The sequence below is a fragment of the Sycon ciliatum genome, chromosome 4 (assembly GCF_964019385.1).
Source record: "Sycon ciliatum chromosome 4, ocSycCili1.1, whole genome shotgun sequence".
Lineage (NCBI taxonomy): Eukaryota > Metazoa > Porifera > Calcarea > Leucosolenida > Sycettidae > Sycon > Sycon ciliatum.
In genome coordinates this window covers 1,484,217-1,501,716 of record NC_088646.1, presented here as the reverse complement: position 1 = coordinate 1,501,716, position 17,500 = coordinate 1,484,217, and the positions used below count along the sequence as shown (strand labels likewise).

Here is a 17,500-nt window from a genome sequence, read left to right as displayed (position 1 = left end):
ACTGTTAGTTAGAGGAACGGTTCGTTTGTGGAGGTGTGTGCACTCTCTTCCCAATGCCTGAAGTCACTCAGCTATTTCCAGGCCAGCTAAACCTGCACGGGGGCCGCAAGATAAAAGCGCGAGAGTCTGGCGCACTTCCTCCCGCTCATCGCCAGCATGCATGCCAATACCGATAAAAAAACAATGTTTTCGCTCCGTCAAACTCCGACATTTTCCTCGCTCCCTTTCCCTTTCTTCTGGCCGCCAGCAAGTCCAAGGTGTGTATATGCACGTCGACACAGACCTTGCAGTTATGCAAAGGCCAAATGGAGCAAAGTGCCAGTAACAGTGGAGGACACCTTGCCACTGCACTGTGGTCTCAGTGAGTGTGCTGTTGGCCAGTGTGCAAGCTCTTACATACCCAGTGGGGACATTGTCACTATCCATGATCTCACTATCGTAACAAACGGACGTATGGACGTATCATGACGGTGGAGCTGGACAGGATGCTGCAAGATTCCCCCCATGAACACTTCATTATCCTTGTGGAAGGTTTTCTTCTGGTGTTGTTAAGTTCTGTTCGCTGACTCGTCCACCAAGCCATTCATGTCTTCCACTCAAGTGTCCCTGCGACACTTTCACTCTGGCTGTGGCATGGAGTGTGTGTCTATGCTGTACAATTACAACCCATGCACTATGCATACACGTACTATTAGATCGAATCGAAACAACTAGTCGTGCAAGATTAGTGCATGGCGACTGATTGTCAGGTACAGACAGTGCATGATAATAATGCTGCTACTGTGATACTGCTGCTGCTGCTGCTGCTGGTGGTGGTTATTCGTCCATACTGTCCACACTGTGTAGCTAGTACTAGTGAGATGTACAAGCCGCCCAATGCTGAAACACTACTGGACTTGCCAAGCTTGTCCAAACTCCTATTGAGGGGAAACAACGGAGGTCACCAACTAGCTTCTTCATGTTGTCGACTGGCAAGCCATTATGAGGCAATTGAGAAGCTCAGCTCATAAACGCTCCTGTTCTAACTCTTTCCGTTAAAACTAGAGAAAACAAATGTCACCTGCAGTGCACTCTGACAAGCAAACCTTGAAAGCAATTTGCTTACCATCGTCCTCGTCCTCGTCTTCGTCCTCCAGACCAGCTTCGGTGGCTGCGTGTAATACATCCTCGCCCAGATCACAAGCAACGGCAGCTGCGGACACTACCGCTGTGGCATCGGCAAGGTCGCGGATGGCTGCGTCCATCAGATTCGGGTCTACTGCGGCCGAATCCGGTGAGAACTCATCTGTGTCGGCTGCCGAATCAGACACACTGACCACAGGGAGAGGTGCGTCCATGGTCATGCCCGCTACGGCAGCCACGGTTGAAGCGGAGGAGACGGGTTGCAGCTGTTCTACGCCTTGCTGAAAACTGTACAGGGCCATTTGCTGGGCGGCCTGCTCCGCGGTGAGGGCGCCATTGGCAAAGCTATAGGGAGGAAAGGCGTGCGTGTAGTTGTAGTCCGTCTGCATATCCATATTCTTCGTCTTCCAAGATCACAACAACAAACTTGCAGCAAGGTCTTGGGAAGATTGCAATGCTACTTTCAATTTCTGAATTCTGCTCTGTAGGGAATAAGTAACAAGACCTGGTTATAGTTGTAGTCCTGACTAGTGACAGAATGGTACACGATGGTCAACAGACCTATGCTCTCTACATCTAATCTACTAGTGGGGTGGTGTGTACAGCGGGGAGCTTAGCAGTTAGCTGCCACAGCCACAGAGACGGCGAAGCGAAGCTGGGCATGCGCTGGGATTGGGATGCTGCTGGCAGTGCTGCTGCTGCTGCCCTCGGGATTACAGAAGTTGCTTGATCGCTTTCAGGAACTAGAAGCAATTACGTTGACGAGTAGTGAACGAGTGGCGAGCGGCCTTCGCGACTTGCTAGTTAATGCGCCCCAGTCTTCGGCGGGAGCAGCTCGGCCCAGGAAACATGCGTCGACGTTACGGCATGGGAGCAGCGACGACACCCTCAGCCAGATAGAACACAGAGGGGGGGGGGGAGAGGGGGGGGGGGGCTATCATGCAGACCGACCCAGGCTAGGTTACCTTCAACATTCACGGAGAGTCTGAGAGAAAGAGAGAGAGCGAGCGAGAGAATGTTTGGCTAGGGAAACAGTTAGAGTAACAAGCCTAGAGATAAGCAAACATCATCATTCCCATCGCTGGCCATCAAAATGGCACGATGAGGGGCACGATGAGGCATCAGGCCGCAAAGCCAACACGTGAAAACCGAAGAGGAGCTGCGCTCACTACCTGCAGCCTGATGCAGACCGGACGTGGCGATCAGCAGCCACAGCTGCAGCTAATGCTTCTCTAAACACATGCAACACAATACTTCACACGTTTCGCACCTTCCCTAGGAAAGAGATCGGCACCAGAAGCACGTGACAATACTTCTACCATTGGCATTACTGCCATTAGTCCCATTTCTCACATACACGAAGCTTCTTTACCGCGCGTCTGCTGCGTCCCATCTCCACTAATAAACTATAGGAAGCGATGATTTTGTACCGAATTACATTAGCCTAACTCCAGAGCCCGTCTTGTAATGGGGCTTAGCAGGGTCGCCACAACCCTCCACCGCGAAGACTCTCGGTCCTTGCAAGTACACGTACACGTACATGCAGTCACAAACACGTGTGTGCTGCGTAAGTCAGGGACGGGATTAGGTAACTGACGTGTTACTTTCACTTTTCGCACGGTGGAATCATTACACATGTATGACTGGGTCTGTATTTTGTCGACTAGTTCATCCAGGTGACTTGCTGAATAGCGGCGCCATTCCTGCAGACAATGACAGTTTGAAGAATTGTGCAACGATGGCCACTGTATGGACGGAAGATCATTGCTTCACATCGCCATAGACATAGACATGCATTACTGTATGGACGGAAGATCATTGCTTCACATCGCCATAGACATGCATTACTAGTGTACTGCTCCCGTTACAGTATTGCGGTGAATCTCGGATGAGGATCGTAGACGATCAGATACGAAGTTCATCAGTTCATCTGCATACCTTGATCACTGATCATGCTGATAAATTCATCAAATACGAGATCGGTGCTAGCTACACTATGGCCAGCATGGGCGCCTCAAACGCCCAGAATGGACCAAACTGCAGTCGATCCGCTCAATGCTAACATTATCGCACGGTTTATGTTGATGTTATAATAATTATGATGGGTATCTGCCCATCTGGGTATCTGCCTATGATGGGTATCTGCCTATCTGGCAATCAAGCGCGAGCTCAGTGTGGACGAGATCTCATGTTGCGCTACTGTGTGTGAGAATTCATGAACCGATCCTCCTGTACTCCTTCGCCCTCGGCTCATGTCTGTGACATTGACTCTGCCACCCCACTATCCCACTGCTCTACTTCAGTAACATCAGTAATACTACATGTAGTACATAAGAGAACTACACGTATTGCTAACCCTTATCCGTCCGTACATACACATTTCGACGGGTAGCATTGTCGGGTTAGACAATGCTACGTATTTGCGCTGAGAAAGGGTAGAAAATTAGAAATGGTTAGGTGGGTTTCGAGCGTAAACCAATAATATTATGTTACCACAGATCCTAACAAATAACAGCACGCGTGCAGTGCTACTAGTAATGAAACTACAATCATGTAACTTCAATTGTAAATGTGCTAGCCGCTCTTGGATTCTGTGGGCTGTGGACCAGTTACTAACGTCGCTAGAGAAGATGGTCGCACTGTCCGTAGGTGCATTAGTCATCTCACTTGCACTGTTGCACCATGACCTCTCGATCTCTACACCCCCTATCCCTCCATTCGATCATCCACTCTACACAAGACTGCAGCCAGACACTCAGACACCATGCACTCAATGACAGGATGATTGCCGAGGGCAAGATGGCTACTGCGCGCCTGCTTGGGGGAAACCCTACCACACTGTGACAGTACCAACCCATCCACAATAGTCTGACTAAACCGCTTTAGTGGCTGTGTGTTCCGCCATCTTCTACACCACGGGCACAATGTACTGTGGTCCAGGAATCGGGTGTACCTACGGTCCTTGACCTTGGCCAGGCCTTACCAAGTCTGCGCGGGCGCTCATGACTGATGACATAGCTCTCAGTACACACGAGAACGACGTGATGTGCATATGTGGGGCATATGCGATGCAAAGCCTAGCGAGGCAAGACGGGTAGAATCGTGAGTGACGATGCCGAACCTGGACGTGCAAACACTGGGACGAGAGTGTCGTGTTTGTTCAGCATGTAGCACTCCTATCTGCCATTAGCAGCGAGTTTGTGTAAGGTGTCCCGGCGGACGGGCTTCCTTATTCATCGGAAGAGTTCCGGAACTCGTCCATAGTTTAGCCGGTCACAACGCATTGCCGGTTGGAGCAGCCGAACGCAGGAACACAGCCTCGACAAGCAAACTATTAATTACGGCAGCACTGCAAAAATAATTTCACCCGTCGTCTGGGCGATACTGGCGGTCAGTTTGACCATGCCGTGCCACTGCAATACTGCCAATAGTGCATAGTTCAGATGCATAGTTCAGATTCGAATGTGTAGCGATCAAGGTGTGCAAACAGGGATCTATCTGGCCTATTCTGGGTGATCTGGTGATGTGGTGGCTTGGCCTGGTAGTGCCCACCATAAAGCTGCGGATGCACTGCAGCACAGCCCCAAACTGGGTCATACTGCTATTGCTGGCCAGTACTCATGGTACTGGCCCATTGCCATTGGCGTAGGTTCGCTGGTGATTATGGTGTGCATGTGGGGCATAAAGATATCATCAATGGAATAACACACAGAAGCGGTGCGGACCTTGCACTGCGGAGGTGCCAGGCCAACAAAACATCATAACAGCTTGTCTGTGTGTGTGTGTCTGTGCCGCCGCAGCACCAGAAGAAGCCATTTCTCACCTCCAGGCTCATACCATAGTCCTAGGCCCCTGCTCCTAGTCTGAGTGCACTGTCGGTGTATCTGTGATCACGAACATCGCAATGTTGTTCCTGTTTGAATGCTAACACCCACACATCGCCACTACAAAACACTGCTACTGGCAGAGTTATTACTGCTGTATCAGTGGAGAGACTGGCTGAAGGTAAACCCATAAAAAGAGATGAAAGGTTTCTGTGAGCAGGGGTTAAATGAACACAGCATACGTGTAGATCATTACATTTTGAGTAGTAGACTGCACGTGATGATAAACCTTGAAGATCATCACCATGCATAGACATAGTGGTACACGTAGTTTGTCGTACTCATGTCTTCACCAACATGCCTACACATGGTCTTCAGGTCTTGCCACAGCTACATCATCGGACATGGTATTAGATTATAGATAAACCTTGTTTTGTCGAAACATGGTGTTGGTTGAGAGTAAGAAAATCCGAATCGACTTTAATACACCCAAGCAGGATCTTAATAGAAAAGCTAACATTGCATCTCTTCTTTACATCTCTTCTTTACCGCAGGCAGTTTATAAGCTTAGTTACCATGCACAAATTTATTTTCAAGTATCGACGTTGCCTAGCTTCATTCCATTTCAATATCACACAGAGTGCGAGACGCCCAAACAAAATTATTCTCCCTAAAGCAAAGACCACATCAAAATCGTTGTTTCTCTTCCAAACCTCCCTCTTATGGAACTGCCTCCCACCAAGACTAACTGCAGAACCATCCATTATTGTTTTCAAGAATGAGCTTCGCAAACTCACTTGCAAACATAGTGCTTCGCTCTCCGGTATGCCTACGCCATGTACATAACCCCTCTGTGTGCTCCCCAACGCATTCACGCTGCACAACTTTTACTTTCCACTACTTTCACTTTAGCTCATACATGTACATCGTCATGTACAAGTACACAAAGTGGTGAACCCCCGGCCTTGATAGGCGACAAGTCTGGGTCATCCTAATAAAGATATTAGTGTAAGTAAGATCACTGTTGTTTGCGAACACGGTGGTCTCCACCTTGTTACATGCTGTCAACCAACATCATCCGTGATCGGACATGCACTTCGGAGTAACGAGGGTTACGTTAGCAGGGACTGGCCTGTGTTGCTTACATGTATGCATTGCCTATGGAAAGAACTTACTTCAAAGAAGTCCACCCTGCGCAGGTGTCTGATAAAGCAATACACCACGGGCTTGTCTCATCCAGGGAGAAGTACAATGTATTGTACTACTCCCTGGTCTCATCTACTACAACTTAAGCCCCTCCTCAGGTAGCACTGTGACCATGGTGATCACTGTGACCATGGTGATCGGGTGTTCAAAACGCTGTCTGAGGCCCAGCACTCCGCAGCTGAGCTTTCAAAGTATGCTGTATCACCAAGAGGCCATAACAGTACGCACAGCTGCATCTCAATATTGTCAAGAGTACCTAACCCCCCCCCCCCCCCCCCCAGCCGGGTTACCAGTACTACTACTAGTACGTACTTTTGATATTGTGCATAGACGTGGGTATGATGCTTTCATGGCGACACTGGACCAAACAAGTCTTGGCAGCAGCTCCACAGCTCTTTCACAGGCCATGGCATTGAATACACTAGTGCAGTGCACAACATCTGCAAAGGGAGAATCACCCCTGGTCAGTCTTCAGTCGGCACAGACTGGAATATAGCCACTTGACAGTCATGGTTGAAGAAAACCAGTCCTGCTGTTTCATCCCGACCACCACAGAAACACCGTGCATAAGAAAATCAGGTGTGCGAGAGACTTCAGAAGGCAGATACAGTCATGTTGAAACTTGACAGTGAGTAACTACGTATGTTTTACTACAAACTATTAAGGATGTGTTACATAAAACGAAGATATTCCTAATTTTGTGTAATGTGCATTAAAAAAAGGGGCAGAAGTTTTGACAATTTTGATAGTCTTATATTATGTAAAGTGGCTAGTTTGTGTTAAAGCTGGCATGCCCGCATGCCAGGTAAGATACTTCAAGTTCGACATTTGATGAAATAGAAAAGAAAATCTGAAAACAATGGGATAACTATGTTCAAATATGGTAAGGAGTAATTCAGAAATAGTAATATGTATTATTTACAGGCTTTGGAAGAGGCTATTCTCGAGACTGCCGCTGCTATAATACTAGCAATGAAACCAAGAAATAGATATGGAAACAAGAATAGCGCTCTGACCTTGAGTGGTGTGTGTTCTACCCTCGGTACTGCACTACGCAGTCAAGAACCATAGCTGCTAGAACACGGTACAGAAATGCGGACTCGGTCAAGCGGAACTGTTCAGTGTAGCTGCTGCAATGGCTGAGACAGCTTGTCGGTGATCTTGGTGGCAGCAAAGCGTCTGAAACACACCTCCATGTAGGGCAAATAGACGCGAGCCGATCCGTTCGGCGGCAACAGAGCCAGGAAGTGACTGGGCTCCAGCAATTCTGCAACATACGACAAGGCATCTGTACAACGGCCAGGTTGGATAACGAGAACACAGAGTTAATAACACTAATATGGGAGGTACTCTAGACTTTCCAATCACGACCGTCCAAGGAATCAGCACAATGCATCGGGCCGGGGGGGGGAGGAGGGACATAGGCACACAGGTAGGCAGACAGACAGACAGACAGGCATAGACATATATAGACCGCCAGAGAGATAGGAAGACACACAGACACACAGACACACAGGCAGTCAAACAGGGATGCAAACAGGCAAACAGACAGACGGACAGAGAGACAGACAGGTACATACATACGCACAGGTGGGGTACGAAAGACATGCATGAGAAATGAACAGATGAGCAAATCACCCAACTCACCAAGGTACACCTGTCTGTATTTAGCAGCAACATCCGCTGTGCCTGAACAACCTGCTGCAGCAACAGGCTTACTCGGCACAGACACTACTGCCTGTCCATCCGCTGGCTGTTGTTGCTGCTGCTGCTGCTGGTCATGCTGATTGCAGAGGGCAAGTAGCTTTTGCATTAGCGACCTCCACTGTATAGAAAACAGCATCAGCATCAGTAGCAGTAGGCATGAGTAAAGGGTTACCGGTACTACATATAGACAAGGTTTCCTTTCTCCTTTCCTCCCTTGCAAGACTTCCTTACACAGGAGAGCCCCTCGATAGGCTCCCGCAGCCTTCGGTCAATCCTTAAATAAAAATCAACCGATCAATCAATCCTTGCTCTGCGGATACATACATTACAAGTGCTACATACAGACAAGGTTTCCCCTCTCCTTGGTCTATGGCTACATACATTGCATGTACTACAGGTCATGTACTGGTGTGCGTAGAGCAGGTGCAGCACAGCATACTGGCATGTAAACGTTTGTTTAAACTGTACTGTACCTTGCCGGAGTCTGCACCAAAGTGCGCCTTGGCCAGTGCCAGGGAAACGTGCGGGTAGGATTTGAGCAACAGCTGTGCAGCCTGCACACACACACCCACGCACACACACACACGCACGCACACACGCACACACACACACACACACACACACACACACACACACACACACACACACACACAGTGGTTAAAAGCAAAACAGAGCGAACGCACCCATCACAGTGATAGTGATACTTATAAGGCCTGGAAATTCTGGAAGTATTCATTGCTCCAACTCAACCCATGCTAAGAAGAGGTTGGTGCGACTTCGACACACACATTTCAACCCATGCTAAATCATCCAAACATATTACGTACGACTTGTATGCATACACTGTACGCCAGAATGCATTGCACATACAGGTGGTAAATGTAGCTAGTCATATACATTACATACAGAAGAAAGATAAACCATTTGAAAAGTACTATGACCATTGTGAACCGCAATATGCCCATTGTGCAATGATGTAATTTGTACCATGAATACCCCACTCCATATTTGGCAATGCGCAATGGGTTCACTGCCCAACACTGCTCAACACTGCACAACACTGCACAACACTGCACAGCACTGTACAACACTACCCAACACTACCCAACACTGCACAGCACTGCACAACACTGCACAACACTGCACAACACTGCACAACACTGCACAACACTACCCAACACTGCACAACACTGCACAACACTACCCAGCACTGCACAGCACTGCACAACACTGCACAACACTGCACAACACTGCACAGCACTGCACAGCACTGTACAACACTACCCAACACTGCACAGCACTGCACAGCACTGCACAACACTGCACAACACTGCACAGCACTGCACAACACTGCACAACACTGCACAACACTGCACAGCACTGTACAACACTACCCAACACTGCACAACACTGCACAACACTGCACAACACTGCACAGCACTGCACAACACTGCACAACACTACCCAGCACTGCACAACACTGCACAGCACTGCACAACACTGCACAACACTACCCAACACTGCACAACACTACCCAACACTGCACAGCACTGCACAACACTGCACAGCACTGCACAACACTGCACAACACTGCACAACACTGCACAACACTGCACAACACTACCCAACACTGCACAACACTGCACAACACTACCCAACACTGCACAACACTGCACAACACTGCACAACACTGCACAACACTGCACAACACTGCACAACACTGCACAGCACTGTACAACACTACCCAACACTGCACAACACTGCACAACACTGCACAACACTGCACAACACTGCACAACACTGCACAACACTGCACAACACTGCACAGCACTGCACAACACTGCACAACACTGCACAACACTGTACAACACTACCCAACACTGCACAGCACTGCACAGCACTGCACAACACTGCACAGCACTGCACAACACTGCACAACACTGCACAGCACTGCACAACACTGCACAACACTGCACAACACTGCACAACACTGCACAACACTGTACAACACTGCACAGCACTGTACAACACTACCCAACACTGCACAACACTGCACAACACTGCACAACACTGCACAACACTGCACAACACTGCACAACACTGCACAGCACTGCACAACACTGCACAACACTGCACAACACTGTACAACACTACCCAACACTGCACAGCACTGCACAGCACTGCACAGCACTGCACAACACTACCCAGCACTGCACAACACTGCACAGCACTGCACAGCACAACACTGCACAACACTGCACAGCACTGCACAGCACTGCACAGCACTGCACAGCACTGCACAACACTGCACAACACTGCACAACACTGCACAACACTGCACAACACTGCACAGCACTGCACAGCACTGCACAACACTACCCAACACTGCACAGCACTGCACAGCACTGCACAGCACTGCACAACACTGCACAACACTGCACAACACTGCACAGCACTGTACAACACTGCACAACACTGCACAACACTGCACAACACTGCACAACACTGTACAACACTACCCAACACTGCACAACACTGCACAACACTGCACAACACTGCACAGCACTGTACAACACTGCACAACACTGCACAACACTGCACAACACTGCACAACACTGCACAACACTGCACAACACTGCACAACACTGCACAACACTGCACAACACTGCACAGCACTGCACAACACTGCACAACACTGCACAACACTGTACAACACTACCCAACACTGCACAGCACTGCACAGCACTGCACAACACTACCCAGCACTGCACAACACTGCACAGCACTGCACAACACTGCACAACACTGCACAACACTGCACAACACTGCACAACACTACCCAACACTGTACAACACTGTACAACACTGTACAACACTGCACAACACTGCACAACACTGTACAACACTACCCAACACTGCACAACACTGCACAACACTGTACAACACTGTACAACACTGCACAACACTGCACAACACTGCACAACACTGCACAACACTGCACAACACTGCACAACACTGCACAACACTGCACAACACTGCACAACACTGCACAACACTGCACAACACTGTACAACACTACCCAACACTGCACAACACTGCACAACACTGCACAACACTGCACAGCACTGTACAACACTGCACAACACTGCACAACACTGCACAACACTGCACAACACTGTACAACACTACCCAACACTGCACAACACTGCACAACACTGCACAACACTGCACAGCACTGTACAACACTGCACAACACTGCACAACACTGCACAACACTGCACAACACTGCACAACACTGCACAACACTGCACAACACTGCACAACACTGCACAACACTGCACAGCACTGCACAACACTGCACAACACTGCACAACACTGTACAACACTACCCAACACTGCACAGCACTGCACAGCACTGCACAACACTACCCAGCACTGCACAACACTGCACAGCACTGCACAACACTGCACAACACTGCACAACACTGCACAACACTGCACAACACTACCCAACACTGTACAACACTGTACAACACTGTACAACACTGCACAACACTGCACAACACTGTACAACACTACCCAACACTGCACAACACTGCACAACACTGTACAACACTGTACAACACTGCACAACACTGCACAACACTGCACAACACTGCACAACACTGCACAACACTGCACAACACTGCACAACACTGCACAACACTGCACAACACTGCACAACACTGCACAACACTGTACAACACTACCCAACACTGCACAACACTGCACAACACTGCACAGCACTGCACAACACTGCACAACACTACCCAACACTGCACAGCACTGCACAGCACTGCACAACACTGCACAACACTGCACAGCACTGCACAGCACTGCACAACACTGTACAACACTACCCAACACTGCACAACACTGCACAACACTGTACAACACTGTACAACACTGCACAACACTGCACAACACTGCACAACACTGTACAACACTGCACAACACTGCAAAACACTGCACAACACTGCACAACACTGCACAACACTGCACAACACTGCACAACACTGCACAACACTGCACAACACTGTACAACACTACCCAACACTGCACAACACTGCACAACACTGCACAGCACTGCACAACACTGCACAACACTGCACAACACTACCCAACACTGCACAGCACTGCACAGCACTGCACAACACTACCCAGCACTGCACAACACTGCACAGCACTGCACAGCACTGCACAACACTGCACAACACTGCACAACACTGCACAGCACTGCACAGCACTGCACAACACTGCACAACACTGCACAACACTGCACAACACTGCACAACACTGCACAACACTGCACAACACTGTACAACACTACCCAACACTGCACAACACTGCACAACACTGCACAACACTGCACAACACTGCACAACACTGCACAACACTGCACAACACTGCACAACACTACCCAACACTGCACAGCACTGCACAGCACTGCACAACACTGCACAACACTACCCAGCACTGCACAACACTGCACAGCACTGCACAACACTGCACAACACTGCACAACACTACCCAACACTGCACAACACTGCACAGCACTGCACAACACTGCACAACACTACCCAGCACTGCACAGCACTGTACAACACTACCCAACACTGCACAACACTACCCAACACTGCACAACACTGCACAACACTGCACAACACTGCACAACACTGCACAACACTGTACAACACTGCACAACACTGCACAACACTGCACAACACTGCACAACACTGCACAACACTGCACAGCACTGTACAACACTGCACAACACTGCACAACACTGCACAACACTGTACAACACTGCACAACACTGCACAACACTACCCAACACTGCACAACACTGCACAACACTGCACAACACTGCACAGCACTGTACAACACTGCACAACACTGCACAACACTGTACAACACTGCACAACACTGCACAACACTGCACAGCACTGTACAACACTGCACAACACTGCACAACACTACCCAGCACTGCACAGCACTGTACAACACTACCCAACACTGCACAACACTACCCAACACTGCACAACACTGCACAACACTGCACAACACTGCACAACACTGTACAACACTACCCAACACTGCACAGCACTACCCAACACTGCACAACACTGCACAACACTGCACAACACTGCACAACACTGCACAACACTGCACAACACTGTACAACACTGCACAACACTGCACAACACTGCACAACACTGCACAACACTGCACAACACTACCCAACACTGCACAGCACTACCCAACACTGCACAACACTGCACAACACTGCACAACACTGCACAACACTGCACAACACTGCACAACACTGTACAACACTGCACAACACTGCACAACACTGCACAACACTGCACAACACTGCACAACACTGCACAGCACTGTACAACACTGCACAACACTGCACAACACTGCACAACACTGTACAACACTGCACAACACTGCACAACACTACCCAACACTGCACAACACTGCACAACACTGCACAACACTGCACAGCACTGCACAACACTGCACAACACTGCACAGCACTGTACAACACTGCACAACACTGCACAGCACTGTACAACACTGCACAACACTGCACAACACTGCACAACACTGCACAACACTACCCAACACTGCACAACACTGCACAACACTGTACAACACTGCACAACACTGCACAACACTACCCAACACTGCACAACACTGCACAACACTGCACAACACTGCACAGCACTGTACAACACTGCACAACACTGCACAACACTGCACAACACTGTACAACACTGCACAACACTGCACAACACTGCACAGCACTGTACAACACTGCACAACACTGCACAACACTGCACAACACTGCACAACACTACCCAGCACTGCACAGCACTGTACAACACTACCCAACACTGCACAACACTACCCAACACTGCACAACACTGCACAACACTGCACAACACTGCACAACACTGTACAACACTACCCAACACTGCACAACACTACCCAACACTGCACAGCACTACCCAACACTGTACAACACTGCACAGCACTGCACAACACTGTACAACACTGCACAACACTACCCAACACTGCACAACACTGCACAACACTGCACAACACTGCACAACACTGCACAACACTACCCAGCACTGCACAGCACTGTACAACACTACCCAACACTGCACAACACTACCCAACACTGCACAACACTGCACAACACTGCACAACACTGCACAACACTGTACAACACTACCCAACACTGCACAACACTACCCAACACTGCACAGCACTACCCAACACTGTACAACACTGCACAGCACTGCACAACACTGCACAACACTGCACAACACTACCCAACACTGCACAACACTGTACAACACTGCACAACACTGCACAACACTGCACAACACTGCACAACACTGCACAACACTGCACAACACTGCACAACACTGCACAACACTGCACAGCACTGTACAACACTGCACAACACTGCACAACACTGCACAACACTGTACAACACTACCCAACACTGCACAACACTACCCAACACTGCACAACACTACCCAACACTGCACAGCACTGCACAACACTGCACAACACTGCACAGCACTGTACAACACTGCACAACACTGCACAACACTGCACAACACTGCACAACACTACCCAGCACTGCACAGCACTGTACAACACTACCCAACACTGCACAACACTACCCAACACTGCACAACACTGCACAACACTGCACAACACTGCACAACACTGCACAACACTGTACAACACTGCACAACACTGCACAACACTACCCAACACTGCACAACACTGTACAACACTGCACAACACTGCACAACACTGCACAACACTGCACAACACTGCACAACACTGCACAACACTGCACAGCACTGCACAACACTGCACAGCAATGCACAACACTACCCAACACTGCACACTACGTTAAGAAAAGCACACTAGCTTACCACAACATGCCGGTCAAGGCGCAGGCAACACACGGCCTGCAGAGACAGCCAAGCCGCCTCCATCACCGCGTTGTCCGACCAAGATAAGAACGACGGCGAACCGGACCGTCCCGGAGACGATGACGTCGAGCTGGCCATCGGTGGTGCCGGTGCATCCTGAGCTTGCAACTGCTGCAAGAGACTAGACGCTAGCTGCCTGCTAACAGCTCGCCAGCATAACAAGCTCTGCATGGGTGCGGAAGTAGATGTAACAGACCATGACGATGAGTACATGTCCGTCGGGTATTGCACGGACAAGAGACAATGACCAGGAGTACGGGTAATACATGTACAAGAGAAACGGTAGCAGCACCTCTCAACAACGGGCACACAGCATTCTGGTCAGAGGAGTGCCAAATGTGTCATAAGGCAGCAGTAGCAAAAGAAAAAGAGAAAAAACCTAACTGCGTTGATTGCATTGATTGGCTCAGGTAGCCTACATGAAACTAACCTGTATAGATACAAGGTCAATGAAGGCACATGTACATTCACGAGGATGCTGTACACTTGCCACCCTGTCACCAGTTGCTGCAGCTACCGCCGCTGTAGCATTGCGTGATTTGAGTAAGAGTTGAGCTAGTGGACTTGACGAACGTGTCAAGCGTAGCACAGGTGATGAACCTGCTGCCGACGTACTGCTACTGGCTACATGATAGCTGAGCGAACATGTGACCTGTGTACCACCTGTTGTACACCACAACATAGACATGTACACATAAGTACACGGATACACAAACACACACACACACACACACACACACGTGCACACACACACACACACGTGGACACATGCACACACAGCATCAGGAGTGTTATCAAGCTATGTGCTTTCGACAAACGTACACGAGACAGACACATGTGTAAGTGATTCTAATAGAGAAATAAGATGCACATCACCCACATTGGGCAGACACCGGCTGGTGTGTGTGTGGGGGGGGGGGGGGGGGCAGGGTCCAGCCACACAAGTCACATCAGTCCACAGCACACGTTCACCGGTGCGAGGCCACACTCACACGTATTGGTCTACCAGTGTGCATTGGGCTTTCATGCAGCTTGTGTCTGTACGCTAGCTCACACTCAAGTCGAGTGCATCACCATGGCACTAGTGTGACAGGTTGACCTGAGTACGCAGCTACACACGTTCATGTTCGTGTCGAGTTCATCTCAATGTCTCAATGCGACATTGATGCTCGCCGTAGCTCTGAGAAAATCAATAACTCAACGACGATCGTTCAGATACGCATGTTGTCTCCTTGTCACAGACCTGCTTCCCACGGTACATAATCACATGTACATACGTAATGTGTGTGTGCTACTCAGGTGTGGTGTGGCAAGTTTGCCTAGCCGGGTGCGACTCACTCACAGGTAAACGGAGGCAGCATGTTCAGCCACTCATAGCGACGAGCGAAATGTCCACCGCTGGGTGCCTGTACAGACACACCCACCCACACACACACACATGCACACACACACATGGACACACACACACACACACACACACACACACACACACACACACACACACACACAATGAGTAGGTCTATGAAACACAAGCCAGTTAGCATCAAGCAATTGGACACCTTTGCACAGCTGCGTTGAAGTCTCAAGTTAGAACGTATCAACTGTGCATGCACAAGGCATGCACAGTGTGACTGGATGCGGAGAGGAGGTGAAGTAGAAATACAAATTGGAGGAGCCTTGGCGAACTCCAATTAGAGTTCTACGAGCCTCCTCGTAGCATCCAGGAGCACTGTGCACCCAGCCAGTTCAAAGGTTGAATGTACCCACCCTATAAATGCCTGACGGAAGCTTTTAAAAAGAACTGACTTGGCCACGTGCGCGCATGCGCATATGGGCCGGAAGAGACGAAAAAGGGAAAATTATTCTTCGTGAAATCTTTAAAATTTGCGAATCTGTGATTACTGCGTACACACACACACACACACGCACACACACACACACGGACAATTCTCATCCGATGGAAAAGAGAGGCATGTGCAGAATGATGAAAGTCTTGAGTGCTACACACCTGAGCATTGCCTGTGACCTGCTTCATACTGAGACAGTGCTGAAAACGCTCCAGGTAGATTTTACATGCTAGACCCTGGGGGACAGCAGACAAGAACAGGCCAACAGCACATAATAATTACAATAGTGTATTCAGAGAGGACCATGAGAAACCATTGTCTTCAATGCAAAATGGACATGTTTCACACCAAGTTTGGCATCCACTTTACTGTACTCAGTAAAAAATGAATAAATAAGTTACTGGACAACCGGTTAACGACCAATTTTTTTTCGTTATTCGAAGAAACGTTATCGCGAACCCGGTTCGAGATGTCTGTGTATATGTGCATACATCGATGCATATTCTGGGTGGCTAGGTAGCCAGCGTCAAACTTTCTGCACGTTATCATGCCAAAACTACAAAAACGTTAAACTCTTTGATCGTTAAACTTTCCGGTTTTACAGTATAAAGAAGTTGAGTGGATGCCAAAAATGGCATGGCAGTAGATAGTAAGGCAAAGGGCAGTCTTCAATAGACGGGTGCAGTGATACAAATATTGACAATTGAAAACCAGTAGATTGGGT

At 49.1% G+C, this 17,500-nt stretch overlaps 2 protein-coding genes across 4 annotated transcripts in view; both read right to left on the bottom strand.

The window, feature by feature from the left end:
- LOC135813824 (homeobox protein B-H1-like) overlaps positions 1–2,034 on the bottom strand; it is a 10,656-nt gene extending 8,622 nt beyond the window's left edge. For all 3 annotated transcript variants that reach the window (XM_065326839.1, XM_065326837.1, XM_065326838.1), the window contains exon 1: positions 1,106–2,034. In XM_065326839.1, the coding sequence (XP_065182911.1) occupies positions 1,106–1,517 (412 nt within the window). In that variant the 5' untranslated portion in view covers positions 1,518–2,034. The remainder of the gene's footprint in view (positions 1–1,105) is intronic.
- Positions 2,035–6,678: 4,644 nt separating this feature from the next.
- The window catches only part of LOC135813822 (BLOC-2 complex member HPS3-like), a 27,648-nt gene continuing 16,826 nt past the window's right edge, over positions 6,679–17,500 (bottom strand). The window contains exons 18-24 of the mRNA XM_065326835.1: positions 16,938–17,012; positions 16,272–16,335; positions 15,360–15,592; positions 14,870–15,094; positions 8,333–8,413; positions 7,800–7,977; positions 6,679–7,440 (exon numbers count right to left, since the gene is read on the bottom strand). Coding sequence (XP_065182907.1) covers positions 7,271–7,440; positions 7,800–7,977; positions 8,333–8,413; positions 14,870–15,094; positions 15,360–15,592; positions 16,272–16,335; positions 16,938–17,012 — 1,026 coding nt within the window. The 3' untranslated portion in view covers positions 6,679–7,270. The remainder of the gene's footprint in view (positions 7,441–7,799; positions 7,978–8,332; positions 8,414–14,869; positions 15,095–15,359; positions 15,593–16,271; positions 16,336–16,937; positions 17,013–17,500) is intronic.